This window comes from Eptatretus burgeri, chromosome 17 (genome assembly GCF_056783735.1).
Source record: "Eptatretus burgeri isolate ZD-2024b chromosome 17, Ebu_testis_v1, whole genome shotgun sequence".
NCBI lineage: Eukaryota > Metazoa > Chordata > Myxini > Myxiniformes > Myxinidae > Eptatretus > Eptatretus burgeri.
Genome location: NC_140977.1, coordinates 23,069,262 through 23,089,861, shown reverse-complemented (window position 1 = coordinate 23,089,861; position 20,600 = coordinate 23,069,262). Strand labels below are relative to the sequence as shown.

General features: G+C 43.0%; 1 protein-coding gene across 6 annotated transcripts in view; it reads left to right on the top strand.

Annotated features, from left to right (window-relative positions):
• Positions 1 to 20,064, top strand: part of TPX2 (TPX2 microtubule nucleation factor) — a 38,009-nt gene extending 17,945 nt beyond the window's left edge. For all 6 annotated transcript variants that reach the window (XM_085861277.1, XM_085861275.1, XM_085861276.1 and 3 more), the window contains 13 exons: positions 1,969 to 2,083; positions 2,182 to 2,286; positions 5,850 to 5,944; positions 6,068 to 6,201; positions 9,522 to 9,702; positions 9,807 to 9,948; positions 10,710 to 10,929; positions 11,113 to 11,202; positions 11,336 to 11,533; positions 11,977 to 12,123; positions 13,662 to 13,773; positions 14,279 to 14,445; positions 19,679 to 20,064. In XM_085861277.1, coding sequence (XP_085717403.1) covers positions 1,969 to 2,083; positions 2,182 to 2,286; positions 5,850 to 5,944; positions 6,068 to 6,201; positions 9,522 to 9,702; positions 9,807 to 9,948; positions 10,710 to 10,929; positions 11,113 to 11,202; positions 11,336 to 11,533; positions 11,977 to 12,123; positions 13,662 to 13,773; positions 14,279 to 14,445; positions 19,679 to 19,774 — 1,802 coding nt within the window. In that variant the 3' untranslated portion in view covers positions 19,775 to 20,064. The remainder of the gene's footprint in view (positions 1 to 1,968; positions 2,084 to 2,181; positions 2,287 to 5,849; positions 5,945 to 6,067; positions 6,202 to 9,521; positions 9,703 to 9,806; positions 9,949 to 10,709; positions 10,930 to 11,112; positions 11,203 to 11,335; positions 11,534 to 11,976; positions 12,124 to 13,661; positions 13,774 to 14,278; positions 14,446 to 19,678) is intronic.
• Positions 20,065 to 20,600: the final 536 nt, after the last annotated feature.

Sequence of the window (20,600 nt, the reverse complement as noted above, 5' to 3'; positions counted from 1 at the left end):
TAAAATGCAAATTAATTATTTTTAAAAATCATACAATGTGATTTTCAGGATTTTTGTTTTAGATTCCATCTTTCACAGTTGAAGTGTACCTATGATAAAAAATTACAGACCTCTACGTGCTTTGTAAGTGGGAAAACCTGCAAAATCGGCAGTGTATCAAATACTTGTTCTCCCGTGTGTGTGTGTGTGTGTGTGTGTGTGTGTGTGTGTGTGTGTGTGTGTGTGTGTGTGTGTGTGTGTGTGTGTGTGTGTGTGTGTGTGTGTGTGTGTGTGTGTGTGTGTGTGTGTGTGTGTGTGTGTGTGTATGTATGTATGTATGTATGTATGTATGTATGTATGTATGTATGTATGTATGTATGTATGTATGTATGTATGTATGTGTGTGTGTATATATATATATATATAACATACACACGCATCCTGCAGTTCCCAGAGGATACGTTCCTGAAAAATGCCAGGGCATTATTTATTTATGTGTATATATATGTATTGTTTTTTTTAATTAAAATATGGTCTGGACTCCTGGTGGAGCAATTAGACATAAGAAAGGGGAAACAGCAGCTGGACAGAGGGAAAAGGTAGTCTTGAGATGCACAAGCAAGGGATGCAGGTAATGGAACGTCAAGGGGTGGACAACATGGATACATTAGCAAAATTGTATTTGAAGAGTTTGTGATTTTTGTGAGTCCAAGGTAGAGTGACCAGGTCTGAATCCGAATTGATGAGATGAGGCAATTTGAGAAAAGGAATTTTTTGTTTTTTAATGTCAATGTCAACTGCGTTGATGGATTCCATGACCTTGCTGATGATTGGAAGTGCAGTGAGCTTATTGGGCTGTCGTAAATTGGATCTGTTTTTGTACCTTTTTATGTAATGCTGTGATGTTAGCTGTTTTCCAATTTCCCAGGTGAATATGAGTTTAAAAAAACAAGTGTCAAGTCCTGAAGTGTTGTTAAAATGAAGGAAAAAAAAAATTAAAACCTGCAAAGCACGAATGTTGAAGCAAATCCAATTTTATGACCGAATAGCAGGGTCTGACATTCACAGGAGATGATATGTACCTGAATAATTGGGCTATTGTTTCAATGGGAAAAAGGGGGATAGGTTCCCTCTGGTTCGTGATTCATGAAGGAAAATCAAAAATCCCGTGAAACACAGGCCTGTGATTGTTGATCCACTCGGCCAGAACGATTGACCCTGCAATGTGTTGTGCTCGGGATTGCCATCAGCAGGGACACAGCGAGTCAATAATCAAAACAGCTCAGCGGTCATACCCAAACAACTCGGTATTTTGATGTGTCAACCCTTCCTTTCTCAACTTTCTTTTACGGGAGGAAACTCTATGCAAGCTTGTATTCAAACTTGGTTTTTTTTTTGTCCCGCCGTTGTTTGTAATCTGAAATTGAGACGCGTCGTCGTCCGCAAGATTGAATTGTGGTGAGTTTGTTTTTTGGCACTGTAATAGTTCAAATAGATTTGTAGTCCGATGCTCACCCGAAAGCCATGGCACAAACATTTTATTCATGGCCCTCTTTTGTTGGCTTGACGTCTTGGGAATTTGTTTTGGAATCTGCTTGGGAACTGAATGCAGATTGGATTGGTCAAAGTCGAATGCATTACCTCCAAGCTCTTCTGTGAGAAAAGCACTTTAAAAGAAATGAATCGGGTTGAGTTGGACAAAAATGTTGTGGATAACAATAATGTCCAATGTTGTGCATCGCTGAGAAACGAAGTGTTTCAAGCAACTGATGCGTGCAACAATTGTGGTGAAATTATAGCCTGAAAAAAATAGTTGACAAGTTCATTTAGGCCTTGATATTTGTTCAGTGGAATACAATGGGAGTGAGGGTTGCTCAGAAAGCAAGCTTGGCCCACCACCAGCTCACCCGAACCCCATATTCATGAATTTTCCTGTATGTCGGTGCATTCATCAATTTGTCCAATCATTCATGAAATTTTATTTTCCAGGAGAGGATCAAGGCTTTGGAAGTGAGCGTGAGGTTGGATCCATAGTTGAAGCAAATATTTTTGGAGTGCAAGGTCTGCATGACGGAACAGCATTGAAACGAGGTGCAATCGTACGGTGAGACCGTTGTAAGGAATTAGTATTTTTTTCTTTCTATGCAGCATTCAAAGTCCACTATGACCATTGATCTATTTTGATGTGTTCGCTCGGTCCAGATCTACCGTACCCAGGCGAGGGAATGCGTTTGAGCATTTCGCGAGGGACCGGAAGCAAGAATCTCTGCAGAACAGTCTTCACAGTCCTCCCATGAAGAAGATGAGGTTTGGTTTCATTGCAATTTACTTATTTTGAGTGCAGTGCTGCAACACATCCCGAGCTCAACCATCCTGCATTGCTTCCTGGAATTGAGAACAGGTTTTATATCTGATGCTGAAGCAACCTGATCTCAGATCACCAGTTTGATGAAACAGAGTTCAAGCATCGGGAAGCATGTTGTGAAATGTCACAATATATATATATATATATATATATATATATATATATATATATATATATATATATATATATATATATATATATATATATATGCACCCTTGCACCTTTTTTATTATTATTTGTGTGCTTTGTTCCACTGCAAACTAAAGAAATACATATGTGGATCCCAAATGATTCTTTTTTTTATTTCAAAAGTTTTGTGAAAGAAATGGTGCATTATTTGAAAGCCATGACAAAGATGGTTGGGATTACACATTTTTAAAGAAGGCGCATCCAACCAAAAGTAAAAGCTGGATCGACTCTGCTAATTTAAGCAAAGAGACAAGAGCAGACCCGGTCTCAGGTGACCGTTTCACCAGCTTCACAGCAGGCTTCCTCAGGCTCAGTCGATCTAGTTTTTACTTCTGTGGAAGCGCCTTCTTTCTCTTTAAAAGTGTGTGGTGTGTATACACTGGTCATTCCCTCTGGTGCATGAAACTCACGGTGGCCATTTTATAGTGTGGAATCGCGACTGTGATGCCATCACAGTAGCGATCAAGTGTTTCGCTCGAGATCTGGGCTGTTTTCCATCCAAAACCATCCAATTTTAGGGATCATGGCATAAACATATACCCTAACTAGCGTTGCATGTTGGTCTTGATATCAGATGGCTAACTTGTGGAGTATTTGTATTGAATTTCTCTTGCCATCGATGATGAAATGCATGAATAGTCCAGTTGTGGCCCATGGGATATCAAAAGTGCACGATAATGCTTACATTCTCTGTATATATTTTGACTGGAAAACCATCGAACTGCGAATTCAGTAATCAATCGAAGTGGCTGGCGGTCGGTTTCAACGGATGAGGATGATTCACCGTACTACGACGATATTTACATACAAGAGCGTCAATTCGTTAAGGCCTATAAACGAGCCTCTCTTTAGTCATTTTTAAACAACTTTCTTTCATCAAGATCATAAATCAGAACAACAAGGTCTTAAACAAAGCAAAAATCACAGCAGCAGCCTTTTTAACTTGCAGTATCGGTGTTTCAAAGTAAAATAATAATAATAATAATAATAATTAACAAATCCATGAAACAAGTTGAAGTTCATGTCTGTCTGTGCATCAGTGGCCACTTTTGGTGCTGCTTTTGCTTTTCTCGCCTGGGTTTGAATCCTGATCGAGCATTAAACTGTCATCCCGGTGTTTTACAGACTGGGTGATTCATCATTGTTGGAGAGCCGTCCCTCGGATGGACGTTAAACAGGGTGTCCCATCGTCAGTACGAGTTCCATCCATCGGGACCATATTCTATGCAGATCGTTGATGCTGTCAAAGCAGTCTCCTTGGCTATTTGGTACAATGCGAGACGTGTCGCCACTCCGACACAGGATACCAGCAAGCTGACACTCATTTTGCCGACCTCGAAAGGATGACAGGCAGAGTCAACCCCACCTGATATTAATTAAACAGCCGAGGGGGGTTTGAACTCAGGATCCTGGGATCCCAAGCCCACCGCTGTAACCATTGAGCCAACACCAGGCATAGCATGAGTTGGTCGACGCATTCAAGATCCCACGGTGTCCGTCGCAAAGAGTCCACAAGCTATTGCCGGCAACATGGGCAAATTACAAATACCTGCCCTAACCCTAGTCGAACGTCATTCCTGACCAGCCGGTTCGTGAAAGACTTGTGCCATTTTTTTCCCCCAGCCAACCCTGCAAGAATGTGGGACTTTAAACAAAGCAAAACGTGATCTTTCACCGGCCATGACTCTTCAATCATGTAACGACGAACAAATGAGGACAAGCCGACCAGGGGTTTCGCTTTACTGTTTAATATATATATATATATATATATATATATATATATATATATATATATATATATATATATATATATATATATATATATATATATATATTACGGGAGAAGCTTGGCCCCTCAACGGACCCCGACCCCTCCTTTACACCTGCTACTGCTTCCTCACCCCCACCCCCTCTCAATTGTCCCCAATACCACTCACCATCAGTCCCAATCAATGAAGTGCAATCAGTCCCACTGGCTTCCATTAAATTGGTGGTGGTGACAATAGCGACTCAGCCTACCTCGTCAGCCACTCACGTAGCGAGGCCGATTTGCCTCGCTGAATAAATCCTGTAACTCCAGCTCAACGGATGAATATGGATCATCATCATAAATTATGAATAATCACGACTCACTTGTGCAAGCTTGGACTGTTATTTTGCCCAGGTTGATGCAGTTAATAACAAAACATTGTCCCACTGCTGCAATGTGACGTCCTTGTGGGTGCAGTCATAAATCCACACTCCAAGATGGCCACCAGGAAATATCTGCCGATGACCAGCCCGTGCATTCTATTTTTACATACAACTGACTCGAACCTCCAAACTCGGCGAGGCAGCAGGGCACAAATTTAGTCCCTTCACAGGGCTTGCTTCATGACCCACAAGCAACAAGTGTCGCCTGCCACGCGATGGGACTCTTTGTGCCGTGCTGCCTCGCCAAGTTTGGAGGTTCGAGTCAGTTATATTAATGAGCCTAATATGGTGGCGAACAAACTATGTTATCCTGATAAGCCCAAAACTTTGGCAAAATCTAGATCAATGCATCTGCTGTCGTCTATATGTGACTATAGGCTTTAATCTCAGTGTACAAAGGCTCGAGCACCATATGGTGCTTTCCCGAGCAGTTCCCATTTCAACTTTGTTTTCTTTTACATGCTTTACAATTCTATTATCATGTTTATACGTGATAGAGGATCGTTCCAAATGAGTTCCATCAACCATGGATTGTGTGAGCCTGGTTATTCAACTTTGTTGGTTTCTTGAAATGGATTAATTAAGAAACAGGTTTCTGCTTCACTTCTGGGTCAAACTGTTACTTGTCATGATTGTTAGTCTTTCATGACATCAAGGGTTTGGGGGGGGGTCAGATCTGCTTGTGGACCATATCAAGGAAGGTATGTGGAAGGACACATGCATCCTGTTGGTTAAGGTCCATTTGGCAACACCTGTCACGGCATTTCTTTCCTGGTCCAACAACAATGAAGGGTTATGTACGTGGCAGACCTTGTTTACTCGCAGCAAAATTGTAATGCGTTGGTCAAAATTTCATGATCGTGGTATTGAAATACTTTGAATAATGTCTGCAGAAGACGAGTATGAAAATTATCAGTTCCACTTTATCTCGGTGAGCTAACTTCCGCGTCGCCCTGAATGTATAACGATGCGTTTCAATTCGCTTGGTGATGGACATGTTGGACATTTGTGGCACTTTTGTACCGTCGTACTGAAATTGGTATTTGGGGAAACTTTTCAGAAGTGTCTTGTTTTTGATTGTTCCTTCCTCGTCCCTATTTTTCTTCTTTCTGCTGACACCAAGGAAAAGCACGAGCTTAAATAGTGGCAAGCAGTTCTACAAACGTGCTTTGTCCGCATCGGCCAACTTTTCTGATATGAAGAAGAGGCAGCAGTCAGGTAACTTGTACTTTTAATACTCTCCTTTCTCTTTCATTGGGGGGGGGGGGGCCTTGTGGATGCTGCCTGGAATTTCTAATTATAATTTTTGAGTGTTTCACTAACTGGAGTCATGTTGTCCAGGTGATGTGCGCACTTGCCCGATCCCATTCGATTTGACGACAGCGCAGCGTGCCTCTCAACACGTGGCGAAGGAGCCTGTGGAGCCCTACTTGAAAGTGGATTTTGCTGCAGAGCTTAGGAAAGAGTCTGCACCGGTGAAAAAAAAAAAATATATATATATATATATATAATAATAATAATGTGAACACTCCTTTCACACGCAAACTTGACTAATGATCATTTTGTGCCGTCATATGAAATACGCAATTTGGTATCTATTTGCATGTCCGTGGCCGATGTATTCGGTTGTGACCCATCTCAACCAAACTTGCTTGGGGGACTAAGGGTCGTAAGACAAAGGTTGTATTTACTTGGTTTGCCTGCCTCTCCTCCCGCTCTGCCCAGGAGTGGGGCCGACACAAATCCTCTACTTCGATGTGCAGCGTGTAGTATACATACCCACTCTTCGCAGGCTTCGATTGTATTACGAGTTTGAAGCCTTCACCTTTTTGACTCTACTGCAAAAAATCCGGAGGAATTCCCATGTTTTATTGCCTTTTTCCACCTTGGAAAAATGCCCTGTTTAGGTGTATAGATAGTAGCTTGAGTATCGTTCCATGTTCCGACATTCTTTTTGAAGGCTGCTGCTTATAACAACAACAATAATAGCATAATTTGTTCATGAGTCAGTAAGTGACCACTATATTCGTTTTGGGTGTCTGTGTGTCTGTCTGTCTCTGTCTGTCTGTCCCGAGCATCGCTCTGTGGGTTTTGATCCGATCTTGATAAAATTAGGGTGCGAAGTTTGTATCATGATCTCGTTGTTTTCCTGAGAATGGGCGTGGTGCGCTCCACCCCAAAAAACGCGTGTGTTTAGAGGGTAGCCGGTTTCAAGTTGCATCTTCTCCGAGGGGGTTTGTCGAATCTGGCAGGGGTTTCGGTATTTGGTTAGCCCAATGGCACCTGCATTGCCCCACGGAGCTCGTTTTTTTTTTTAATTTTTTTTCTTCCCCCTTCATTTTCTTCCAAGGTCAGAACTTAAAAAATGTCAAGAAAAAACAATAAATTGGGCATCGAGCTCCTAGGGTCTTCAACTGTTTCGAATGAAAGTTGGTGTGCAAGTCGTGCTCTTCGAGTACTACAACTTTCATCATTCATGCTTTTCCCGATTCCCGCCAGTTTGCCAGTTGCGTCCCCTCGAAAGTCAAAAATAATAAAGGCGAACCGTGTACATTGCTCATGAACCATCGCAGTCTCCAAACTTGTAATATTAATATTATTGCAAAATAGTAATAATATTAACAATGATGACAACATGACCCTTGCCCCCGCTCCAGTCATTCCCATAATGAGCGTGTTTATTTTACTGTACTTGTAAAGTAAGGCAACTCTTGTATTCTTGTATGTCTGGTCATTGTGGAATCGAATGCCCGGGCCAATTTCCACCAAATTTTGCACACACGACTCGGGTACTCGGCATTAGGCCACGGGTACAAAATAATTCTCACCACAACACCCTTCCAGTGAAGAGAGTAAAGATTGGACAGATTTTGAAGATTGAGGCTTTGGATTGGGGTGCAGGGCCGTATTTAGAGCGGAGCACGTGCTCCAAGGCCTCCACAAAATGGGGGCCTCCACATTTTTTGTGAAAATAATTTTTTTTTTTGTTTAAATAAATACCAACAATTTCCGTCCAATTAAAAAAAAAAATGGTAGGGAGCGTTGCGTTCCTGCTGTGGCCTACTTTGACATTGTAAATCAGTTGTACGTGTTCTGGACAGCGAACCCAGCGTGCTACGCGATAATTATCTCTATCGGCCTTCTGGCCCAAGCAAACGCTGTCAACTTGGGGCCCAAGCGCCTCGGTGACACTCGTTGGTCCCGTCACGTGGGCTCTGTCAAAGCTATGGAGAGTGGTTATCCTCAGTTAAAAGCTGCACTGCAGTCCGTAGCTGACGACCAAGAACAAAAAAGCGTCATTCGCGTTGAGCAAGAAAGACTGTTCGAAAAGAATGTGCACATTGGAATTCGGATTCCACACTGTCTTCTGGAACGACATTATTGAGCGTTTTAATGTGGCCGTACGTTGCATGTGAAGACCGGCCGTACGTTGCAGAACCCAAAGCCAGGCTTGAATGCAGCAGTTGCTATATTGAAGTCTCGGGGAATTTGTTGCATCGAAACGTGACTGCTATGATGCGTACGTAGAATCTGGTAAAGTAAAATCAGGCGTTGATTTTTCAGGAAGTCAAACATCGTCGTCGAAATGTGCGTACGCTGGAAGACGTGGCACACATCGGCCATAGGCTGATCTCACGTGACCTGACGTGTTCTACAATGGCAGCTTCAGCCCGGTTATTGATCAGTTTCTCGTCGCTCTTCACCAGCGAGTTGCAACATACGATGATGATTGTCAGAGATTTATTTGTTTTGTTTTTTTGTCACTCCAGTCGAAATGAGCGAAGCAGACAATCAAGCTTCTGCTGATAATCTAGTCGCCATATACGGTAATGACTGAGCAGTGATCTTCACGATGTTTGAGAGGGGGGCCACTTTTGCCGATGAGACAAAAGCGAACCAGACACTTTTTTCCAATCGGTGTGAGAGCTGCCACACCACCTGCAGGACTCCATAATGACTGTTACTAGGCCCTGCCTCCACATGCTCTTCTTCATTGTGGTCAACTGGGCTGCAAACATAATTGTTTGTACACTGCAACCATATCCCGATGTTGTGATGGTACTCTTGTGCTTCACGATGGAACACTCATTTGAAACCATTGGGTCAATTTGATAACATGTACGGTGGATTATGATGGGGGCATTTTCACATTTGTGTATTATCAGCCGCACTTTAGGCCACCAGGGGCCACAAATGGCTCGTGGGCCGTGCAATGAAGAACGGGGACTTTGAGGTTATCCTTGGCAATGAGCTCATGCATTTTTCCGTCCTTGCTGAAGCTTTCAAGGACGAGCAGTCAAACGATCTGAGCAATGAGTGATTCTTCGACAAACTCTTAATTGATGAGGAACAAAAGGACACGTTTTGAGGAACGAAACGACACGTGGGAAGAAATTGATGCCTCTGGTTTGTGTGTGGGGGGGGGGGGCTTGGGAAGAAATTGATGCCTTTGGTTTGATGGGGGGGGAGAGAGAGCAAAGATGGGACAGAGTTGGGGAGGGGGTATTGAGGCTTGGTTGGGGAGGGGGGGAGGTTGTCAAAATTGCATGTGTAAGTTTACTCTCAGTAAAAATGTAATTGGCCGTAGGTGCACGTGTACGTGCCTTAGTCACTGTAGATTGGGTGATGTGCTCGTGCTGTTGAAACGGGGATTGTTGTTTCTGAAGTTGTGCATCTCAATTTCAAGAAGCATTTCGCCCCGTGGTTGCCATTTATATCTGCACCGGGAGTAATGCAAGTTTCTCGAGGATCGAAGCTCAAATGTTTTGTCATTCCATCTTCTCGGCTGTTTCAGCTTCCAGCTCGGCCTCGGAATGTGGTTCCTCGACCCTTCCGTCTCTCTGGGTCAAAGAGGAAGTGCGAGGAAGGTTCCGTCCGGCGGAAGAAATTTGAGAGCATTGCGGAGAAGGTTCTGGCGTTTCACCGGCGCACGCCTCTCAGATATCGAGTGCGCAGCCACAAAGACAATCTCAAGGGTAAGGGATCCAGATCGGATGCATTTTCATGAGTGATTGTTAGATGTGCCGTTTGACGTGCATTATGTTGACATTGTTGAAATGCGATGGAACTCGTCTTCCAGGTCCATTGCCCCTGCACAATACGGGCCCTCAGAGCATCACACTACCGCACACTCCAAAGCTATCCACATTGGCGCGTTTTCGTCCACCAACCTGCAAAAGCCAATCCCAGCTGGAAGAAGAGGAGCTGGCAGACTTGCACAAGTATGCATGGTCTTTGTGGTGAATGCTGTATGGAAATGAGTCTGCAATTTTTTAAACTATGGAAGTTATGAAATCTAATCCTCGTGAAATCGTTTCCGTTTTTACTTTTCCTTTGCACACAAACTACAGGCTCATGAGAGATTAAGATCACGGTGTAGCAGGCAGCGTACTGGCAGTGGGATAACATGGATGCAACAAGAGAAGGGAGGAACATACTTAATGATGGAGATGGACCTGCTCATATAAGGGGGTGGGGTGATGGAGGAATCTTTACTGAATAGGCCCCACGAATCCTTACTATAATTCACGGACCGGTGTGTGTGGGTTTGTTTGTTTGTCGGGTGACTTCTCCTACAGTTCTGGCCCAATGACACCCAGACTTGCTACAGAGGATATGACCCTGATTTAATGTATGGCAGTGTTTTTTTTTTATCTTTTCCGGTGGTCTTGGGTGGAGGAATGAGGGGGGACGACGCAAATTCTCTATGTAAATGTGTATCGTGTCGCGCCACCTCCAGGTTTTCCCTGATATTTCAAGTCTCCACCATTTACACAACAGTATTCCTGTCCCCCACGTTTTGTTGAGTACATCTCTGAAATGCACACCATAAAACCTCACAAAACAAGCCGGGGCAGGGGTATGCAATCTTTGCTTGTTCTAGTTTATTTATTAATTTATTTATTTTGATGCATCCTTGTTTGCATCTGACTCGAGCTGCCTTCTACTCTCCCTGCACCTTTGTCTGCTTTCTGCATGGAAGATATCAGTTTAAGGCTCAACCCATCCGTCCTCGCTTGTTCCAAGAGCCAGCAATTCCGCCGAGAATCGGTACTTTGCGTAAACCTCATTGCGAGGGTGTCCAAGTGCAGACTCCACAGCAAAAGGAGCACAAAGAGACTTGTCAATCGGTGGACCCTGATGAACATCCTGTCTTGTTTCGGGCACGTCCTGTTCCAGTGAAGATTTTGGAGGGTGTTGTGGTGAGTGTGGAGCATCCATTTCCGTTACCCCTTTTATGCTATGTTCGTGTTGCCTTACTCTCTGGTGGTGGGGTTGGGGATCCTTCTTCCTTGCAATCTTACTTTTATTTTCTTCTGTTTTTTTTTTTTTTTTTTTTTTTTTCAACCACTGCTGTTTGATCAACTTTATCTGACCCATTACAGGGTGTTCCGTCACGTCTGGCAAAGCCCATAACTGTTCCTGAATCTCCAGCGTTATTATTGAAGCACAGACAACGACTGCACCGCCTTGAGGTGAGCGTGCAATGCCAGAGGACACTAAAGGCACCTGCACACCCTAAACAGTGATCATTCTTTGTTAGTTCGCTATAACTGTTGTGTTTGCTCATCCCCACCCTCCCCTGCTTTTGTTTTTTGTTTGTTTCAGGCTGAAGAGCCTGTTACCCCGGCAGTGAATGTTCCACCACGTAAGCCACCATCCTTGGAATCTGGTGGAGTGCCTCTGCAATTTGAACAGTACCGACGGCCCACCTCCCTCCAACCTTTCTCTTTTGATGCTCGGGAGAAAGAACGAAAGGCAGCGCTAGATCGCAGGCTTGAGCAGAAGCGACAGGAACTTGAACAGGTAACAAAATATGGGTGCCACAACCTCCATGGTGCTGGTCTCCCTCCCTCTGCTGTTGAAATTGATACCGTCCGTCTGTCTGTCTGTCTGTCTGTCTGTCTGTCTGTCTGTCTGTCTGTCTGTCTGTCTGTCTGTCTGTCTGTCTGTCTGTCTGTCTGTCTGTCTGTCTGTCTGTCTGTCTGTCTGTCTGTCTGTCTGTCTGTCTGTCTGTCTGTCTGTCTGTCTGTCTGTCTGTCTGTCTGTCTGTCTGTCTGTCTGTCTGTCTGTCTGTCTGTCTGTCTGTCTGTCTGTCTGTCTGTCTGTCTGTCTGTCTGTCTGTCTGTCTGTCTGTCTGTCTGTCTCTCGTTTGGAGACTCGGATGAATGAGTGAACGTATATTTGTATCGTTGGTTAATGGAACGGAATGCTCGGGTTGTTTTGACGTCCACTCTCTCTCCATCTAGGTTAAACAGTTCCATGCTACACCTCTCCCTGACCTCGAGCACATCACGTTGCCAGAGAAAGTTGTGAAGGAGCCCACTAAGCTTGAACCATTCGGTCTGCTGGCGGAAGAGCGTGTTGCCGTTCGTATCCAGCAGCATGCTCTTGATGTAAGAGCTACGTAATGTTTCGCCCTATTTTTCTTTTCATGTCGGTTTGGTTAAATTGGTGATATTTCCTTCTTTCATCGTGCATAGATGGTGCATCACGTGCAACCCGCTTGCCAAGTGTGGTGTGGTTAGTGAGGCATGCGTGCAGGCAGACATACATACATACATATATATATATATATATATATACACACCGATATGAAACGTGTTTTGTCTGTCCCCCTTAAGGATTTTGAAGTCCAATCTTTTAACATGATTGTGTTCACTACAGTCTCTTTTTTTTTTTTTTTTTTTTTTTTTTTTTTTTTTTTTTTAGGATTAAAAAAAATATATATATTTTTCAGAAGAGTAATTACATGTTACGTATCTTCTATTGGAAATGTAGATGGTGATTTGCAACCAGGCATCAACAGTGGTGCACAGAAACTTAAAAAAATATTACAAAATAAATATGAGGTACAGGGAGGTGAAATTCACTGCACATGATGTGCAATGCACACAGAGTACGAGTGTTCATTTATGCCTGGAGGATGTCTAATAAATAAATGAAAATATAAGCGCACCTGTTGCTCGGCTGAGGCTTCAGACTTTGGCATGCTCACGAGGCTGCACCGTCAACAATGAGACATCCCGGAAGACAAAGAAAATAGGGTTACAATTGTACATGTCGTATTTTAAAATTACCCTTTGTATCGGTGAGATACAAAATGTAAACTGTTCAGCCTGGCGTAGGGATGCGCTCTACCGAGTGCCGTTCTCATTTTTAATGTAAATATGTCAAAAGTGACATTACGACTTTATTTTAATTTTTTTCTTTTTAACATTCCAATGGGGTGGGAGGTACAGCTTGATTCACAATCATAAACTCTGCCTGGCAACCTCTGTCTTTGCAACACATAAACCATTTGGAGGAGAACTGGAACTTGTTGACTGAGGTCAAAAAAGTGATTTCCATATTCTTGTGATGGTTTCCATGTTGTACGTAATCAACAGCCAATTACACTTTTTAGGTTGGCATCTTTCAGGCTCCTTCAAAAATGTGGTTATCTGTTGGGCAACCAGAAGCCAAAAAGCGGTTGCCCAATGACTGAACTTAGTTGTCTGGGACTTTTTGCTCAAATATAAAGATTAAACCTTATGACTAGCAAAAATGGTTTTGTTTAGGTCTTTATCTATGAAAGCCGCGTTTTTTAATTTATTTATTTATTTATTTTTCTTCTTTTTTCTGCACAAGGAAGAGAGAGCCCCATGAATAAGCAAGCATTAACCAAAGGCAGTTGATGCAATGTTGATGAGGCGGTCGAGTAATCACTTTCATCTTAATCAACTCGGTCGCACTTGCAAGGTGCGGTTAGAAATTTCACCGACACCTTGGTGAGAAAAAGATGCTGATTGGCCGAGCTAATCCATGTAAACGAATGATTTTAGGAATATGGGACGTATAGGATGGTGTTTCTCTTCTTTCTCCACCACACACGGTTACCAAACCTCCCTGGCCTAACTGACAAACTTCCTTGGTTTATTTGTGAATGCTCCAGTTGCAGGCTGAAGAGGTGGCGATGAAAGCCAGAGCAGAATTTAAGGCCCAGCCGTGCACCATATTGAAGACCAGTCCTTTTGTACCGATCAAGCCAGAGCGAGTGCTTGTTGGTGAGATTATTTGCTTGAAATATTTTATTTAATACTCCGTCATTGGTCATGCGGTGTGGCAGCCATATTGGATTAAAGGAAAAATTTGGACATTTTCTCTGAAACCGCTCAACGAAAAAAAAAATAAAAAAAAAACCATGACTTGGGATATGTCATCCAACTCTCCATGGGGTGATAATTGGGTGAAAGTGGTATTCCAGCCATAATCGGTTGAATTTAAATCTCCATCTGATCTATGACCTGTTGCGAGTGAAGAATTAAATTTATGACATTCACAACCCATGCTAAGAAACTGTCATAATAGGATACATTGATATGGGTTTGTGGGCCATAATAGGCACATGTTTGGTTAACGATGGTATTTTTTGTTGAGGGTGAACGTGCGAGGTGAGGCTGTGTGCTCTTTGAGTGCCGTTCTTGTTATTAAATGTTATCTGATGTGTATATATCTATATATATATATATATATATATGTATTGAAACGTATGTGATTTCTCCCCGATAGCAAAGGAGAACCTACAGTTGCACACCGAGCAGAGAGCCATACACCGCAAGCACTACGACGACTGCATGGCAGAGGTACGCGCGTGTCAAGAAGCGGCTGTGAAGGAACGGGAGCGGCAGTTGGAAGAAACAGAGGAATTGCTGGCAAAGCAGAACAGGAAGCTTACTGTGAGTGTGTACGACGACACCAATCGAGGTCCTGTTTTATGGTTTTCGCATTCGTCATTGTGTGCTTGATTAACGGATGGGCCCTGTAGAAAGCCGACACTTTTTTACCCCTCAGCCCGAATTGGCTAAGGGGTATTGTCATCATTGGCGTTGTCCGGGCATCTGTCAACTTTTGGTTTCCGTCAATTTCGAGAACGCCTTGTCCGATTAAATCCATTTTTGCAGTGTGTGTTGGGGCTCGGTCGAGGAAGGTTCCTTTCGATAATCAGTGCGATGCGATATCCAATATGGCGGCTAGGGCAGCCATCTTGAATTTGGTTTCCGGACAATAACTTGAACGGCTTGACTCATTGATTTCATTTTTGTGTGATATAATGGGGGTGTTTAGAGGAAGGTTCCTTTCGATATTCAGCACAATCTGATATCCAATATGGCGGCTAGAGCAGCCATCTTGAACTTGGTTTCTGGACAATAACTTGAGAACGGCTTCACACATTGATTTTATTCTGGTGAGGTATAATGGGGTTGAGTAGAGGAAGGTTCCTTTCCAAAATGGGCATGCTGCGATTTTCACTGTGGCCGCCACGGCAGCCATCTTGAAATTGGTTTCCGTCAATTTCGAGGAGAACGCCTTGTCCGATTAAATCCATTTTTGCTGGGTGTGTTGGGGTTGAGTGGAGGAAGGTTCCTTTCGAAAATGGGTGTGCTGCGATTTTCAATATGGCCACCATCTTGAAATTGGGTCATTCCATGTCAAATCAAAGAATCTGCCGTCATCTCTCAGATTTTTGTAAAACTTTGGGAACCAATTGGGACCCATGAAAAACGGCAAGAACTCAAATATTTTTGCTAACAGCCTCTTAATTAGTGAGATAGAGACTAACGAACTTTGGACTAATAAGCACGACGTCGCGAATTCAAATGGCCAAATCTCTAAAAGTATAACCCCTAGAGAGCTGGTTTTGGTGTCATTTAAAGGTATTTTCATGCCCTATAAATTTGTCTGGGCAACATTTTTCCTACCTCCAACCACAAAAAAAGTTATCACAAAATATAAACTTCAATCGTGAATCCCCATAAAATGTATCCTTCAAATTTCCTCAAAATCATCCCAGAGGTACCTTATGATGTCAAGAAGCTTCCACATAAGTTTTGTGATGGGCACTCCAATAGTTTCTGAGACATGAGCAATAATGTACATGCACGTATGGCATGTCGGTTCGAAAATTAGCATTTGTAATGTATTATACAATCAATAAGTGAGTTCAAGTACACAGTGTTCACTAACCTGATTTAGGCTTTCAATTTCCTCTTCAATGCAGCAACAGCAGCACTTGTTTCTTCCCCTCAGGCCCAGTTGAAAATGAAAGTATATGATACTTCAAAGCAATTGATGGTCGTTCCCTGTGTTCCCTGTCATGGCGAGGTTAGAATGATTGTATAATACATTACAAATGCTGATTTTCGAACCTATATGCCATATGTACATGTACATTATTGCTCATATCTCAGAAACTATTGGAGTGCCCATCACAAAACTTATGTGGAAGCTTCTTGACATCATAAGGTACCTCTGGGATGAATTTGAGGAAATTTGAAGGATACATTTTTTGGGGATTCACGATTGAAGTTTATATTTTGTGATAACTTTTTTGTGGTTGGAGGTAGGAAAATGTTGCCCAGACAAATTCATAGGGCATGAAAATACCTTTAAAATGACACCAAAACCAGCTCTCTAGGTGTTATACTTTTAGAGATATGGCCATTTGAATTCGCGACGTCGTGCTAATTAGTCCAAAGTTCGTTAGTCTGTATCTCACTAATTAAGAGGCTGTTAGCAAAAATATTTGAGTTCTTGCCGTTTTTCATGGGTCCCAATTGGTTCCCAACGTTTTACAAAAATCTGAGAGATCATGGCAGATTCTTTGATTTGACATGGAATGACCCAATTGGCTTGCGTCAAGGGGCTGAGGGGTTACGCCCACTTTGCGGTGCTATTTTTATTATTCTGCCCTTCTCCATCCACTTTTCCTCTATAAACTCTTCAAACCCTTCCTATTGTCTTCCCACATCTTTTCATTAAAAAAAAGAATAAGCTGTAATTGGATCCCAAGCTGTCCGCACTTCCTTGGTACTAGAGTCTGATGTCGTCAGTTCCGTTCACTTTTATGATAACTGCAGTTCGACGATTTACAAATGTATATGAGACCCGGCGAAGAGGAGTGATGTAAGCGACATTTTTTTTTAATGATATGATGATGAGAGGCTCGGATGATAGGGGAAGGGTTAAAATAGTGCTATATGGCATTAACTCCAAAATGGCCGATGTGGCCCTTGCATCACTCCTCGCGGCGCCTCATATACATTCAACATTTCGTATCGATATAAAGACGTGTGGTCAAAAAAAAATCACTGAAAATGCATCAAAATGTGAATGTACACAAAATGTCCTTCCATTACAAATCAAAACGAAGGCGAATACAATTTCAATATAAAATCACATGACCGCGTGGGTTGACTTCTTCATTGGTTCATATTGAATCTGAGGTCATGCAGGTGAAAGTTATAGTCAACAAGTAATTCCACTGGGTCACACCGACATGAAACCTATTTGATCATACTCCCCTCCTCCCCCTAACCTTCATTGAGACACTAATAGAAATGGAATCGTGCTATTTTGATATCTTGCTGTATTCGGCACCAGCCCATTTTTGTAATTGCAAGTGCAACAAAGCCGCATTGTGAGTGGCATCGCTTTTCAGGAATCAGTTACTCTTCCTGTGCGATCTCACACAAGAGGATGCAAACTTGGAACATCGGTTAATTCTTCGTTCCTCAAGTCTAAATCTGTCACTATCTCTCTATCGAGTGCAGCCTGTGGCTGCTGGTTGCATCATTGATTGGGACACTGCATTGCCGCTGATGCAGTGTACCCCTTACCGGTACGCTGGTGCTCATTTTGTCGACCTCGGAAGGATGACAGGCTGAATCAACCTCCTGGTGTATTTTTAATTCAGCGGCCAACGGGGCTTAAACTCAGGACCCTAGGATCCCAAGCCACCACCCTAACCACGAAGCCAACCCCAGGCTTTCAGTCACTATGAGGGAATCCGAATAGGAGTTGTATTGGTTACCGAGAATGATCCTCATTGCTCTTTTCTTGATTTTCTCCAAGTCTTTAGTTTCGCCTTATGGTAGTCTGGGATGCCATATCGGTACAGCATACTCGAGTGCTGGCCAGACGTATGACTTGTGGATGTTTACAAGTTGGTGTTGTGGGTTCTTGAACTTTTGAATGCACTCATCTTGTTGTTGAATATCACTTCCTTTCACTTGCTTGTCCCACTTTAGGTCATCTTGGATCCATACTCCCAGAATTTTGGTTTTCGTCCACAAGGTTGAGGTTTTTAGTTCCACGGTTGAGGACAGGTGGTTCCGTCGGTGTACATTTGAAGCAAATTTGCAGCTGTTTGCATTTAGCTGTATTCAGGTGAAGATGGTTCTCGTCTACCCATTCGCTGAGTTCTATAACAGCTTTTTACATTATAGAGGGGGCTCTCTGACCTCACCTCTCCGATACTCAGCTCAGATCGTCGACATACTTCCATTGCTGCAGCTCTGATTAATCCATTGGATTGTTGATCATGGCAAGGAATGCCAGCGGACCAATCTGTGTTACTTGTGGTTCTCCACAGCTCAGGGATTTCCATTTACATCGATGGAAGTTTGCCCTCTCTCAACGACGAATTTGAATATTATATCAGTAACGGGAATACCGAGTTCACATGCAAAATCCTTGAGACGTTTGTTTGGAATGTCATCAGGACCAATGGCTTTCCTTGCATTGATCTTGCTCCATTCACGGTACATCTCCCACACTTCAACTTGAGGTGGTGGTTCAGCAGGTCGATATGATGGAAGTTCGTGAATCAGTCGGGGTGGTCGACTTTGTGATGTCAAAGAAAATTTCTGGTTGATTGCAATAGCAAGCTATTTCTTCATTCGGACCTTCAGGAATTGTTGGCACATTGATTGGAGAAGGTATCCAGAGCCTGTTGCCAAGCATCTGGATTCCATGGTGCCACCTCAAAGGATCAGATGTCCTTCAATCACCCAATGAGTTCTCATCAAAGTTTGCCGAACTCATTGCTGCAACTTGTAGTTCTGGTACGTCATTGGATGCGAAGTTTTCCTGATAACCCTGTTAACTCTCTTCATTCCATTATGGAAAATTCACAACACCATGTTATGATCACTCAGTCCCATCGGAGATGCAATCTTGTGTGCGTGCGTGCTTGCATCAAATCCAGTAGGTTTATCTACCACTTGTTTAAGGCCATGTACCCTCAATAATGGGTCTACATCTACTCTGTTAAATCACCCAAGATGGCAAACCCACAATCTGCATGCATGCTGTCGAGCACCGATCACAGTAAAGTAATCAATGAAGATAGCATGATGTGTGGGGACCCTGGTTCCCTTCTGGTTCCTTTTTCCTTCCCCTTCATCATTACTGCTTTATTTCCAAGCTCCCCTCCCTCTCCCCCAACCCTCACTTATCTTCGTCCTGTTTCCCCACCACCTGTTGATCATATACCTGTATCAGTTTCTGGAATCGTGGCATTGAGTTACTCACAAAAGTATCCGTAAATAGTCCGTCGGTGGAGCGTTGCTCCCTCAGCTCGGAGGAGGGGCGTGGCAGAGTTTGGATTGCACATCTCTTCAAGAGCTCATTGATCACTCGTTCTTCATTTGATCGATTTATCTACTTTCAGATTACAAGCACAATTGAGACATAGTTCATAAATAAAGGAAGTTTTTGAAGAGTTTTGAGGGGGGAAGTGGATGGAGAAGGGCAAAAATAATAAATAAATAAAAGGTGCAGGCTTTCTACAGGGCCTATCCATTGATCAAGCACACAATTGAGGGAAACGCACATAACCATATCTCGTAGTTTTCATGCCATTCCCATTTGTTTCATCAATTTATTATCATTTTTTTTAATGTATCACTTGTACAATCGATTTTGCAGATTTAGAAATGCAAATAAATTCTTCGTGTTACTCGTCCAGTGGTAAAACTGTTCAGTTGAACAAAAGACGTCTCAGGTTTTTGCTGTAAACAGGCCACTTGGAAAGTATTTTGCATACATGTTATTTCCCCCCCGCCCCCCTCTTCTGAACATCTCGCCCCCCCCGCTTTCACCTTTAACTCCAACTCCCCCTACATCCAGGTCCACAAGGCGAACCCGATCCGACATTACAAGCGAGTGGACATCAAGTCGAGCAAGCAGACACTCACCAGTCCACACTCTCCAGATTTCAATTAGCGGAACGTTGAACTCGTTCATATCCGTAATCTCTCCGCTTGTTACAAAAGTTTCATTTTAAATTCCCACTGCTTTGTTAATTGTTTTTTTTTTTTAATCCTGCCTGTTCTGTTGTCGTCTCAATTTACCATCAGCGATTCTCTGTCTGTCTTTCTGCAACAGTCACATTTTGTCTTTGTTATTGATTGAAGCATTTTGTAGGAAATAAGATTTTTCTCTTTCGAGAAAACCAATATTTGGCTCTTGTGCCCTTCTCATCAGTTTTTCATTAAACGTTTTTTGAAAACCTTCTCCCTGTATTTCTGGTTTTTTATTCTTCCTCTTCTTCCATGTGAGAATTGGCAATTTGATCCCAAAGTTTTACACCCTGAGTCTGAAAGCACCATTTAGGGCGTTTTTATTGCAGCGCATGCGCTGTATACAATTGCAGAGTTTGAAATGTCCCCGGCGTCGTCTACCACGTCTCCGGTGTCCCCCCCTCCCCACCCCACGTGCCTCAAGACAGCCAATGACGGCAGTGCGTAACCTAGACGGAAATGGCGACAATTGACGGAAATACCCGAGTATTTCAATGGAAATTTGTGAAACTAATGTGTTATATTTGTGAAAACCATTGAATTTATTGCTCGACAGAAAAAACCCAAGAAACTCGCCCCTCTCATGTAAGAACGAACGAAAGACGTCATTTCCGCCCACCATGGCATTTCGCGCCGAACGCTGAAAGCTAAGTTTTTCTTATGCCATCATTCTTTTGTGGCCTCCTGCCACGCTGTATCAAACGATTTCATTCCTTCGTGTGTGTGTGTGTGTGTGTGTGTGTGTGTGT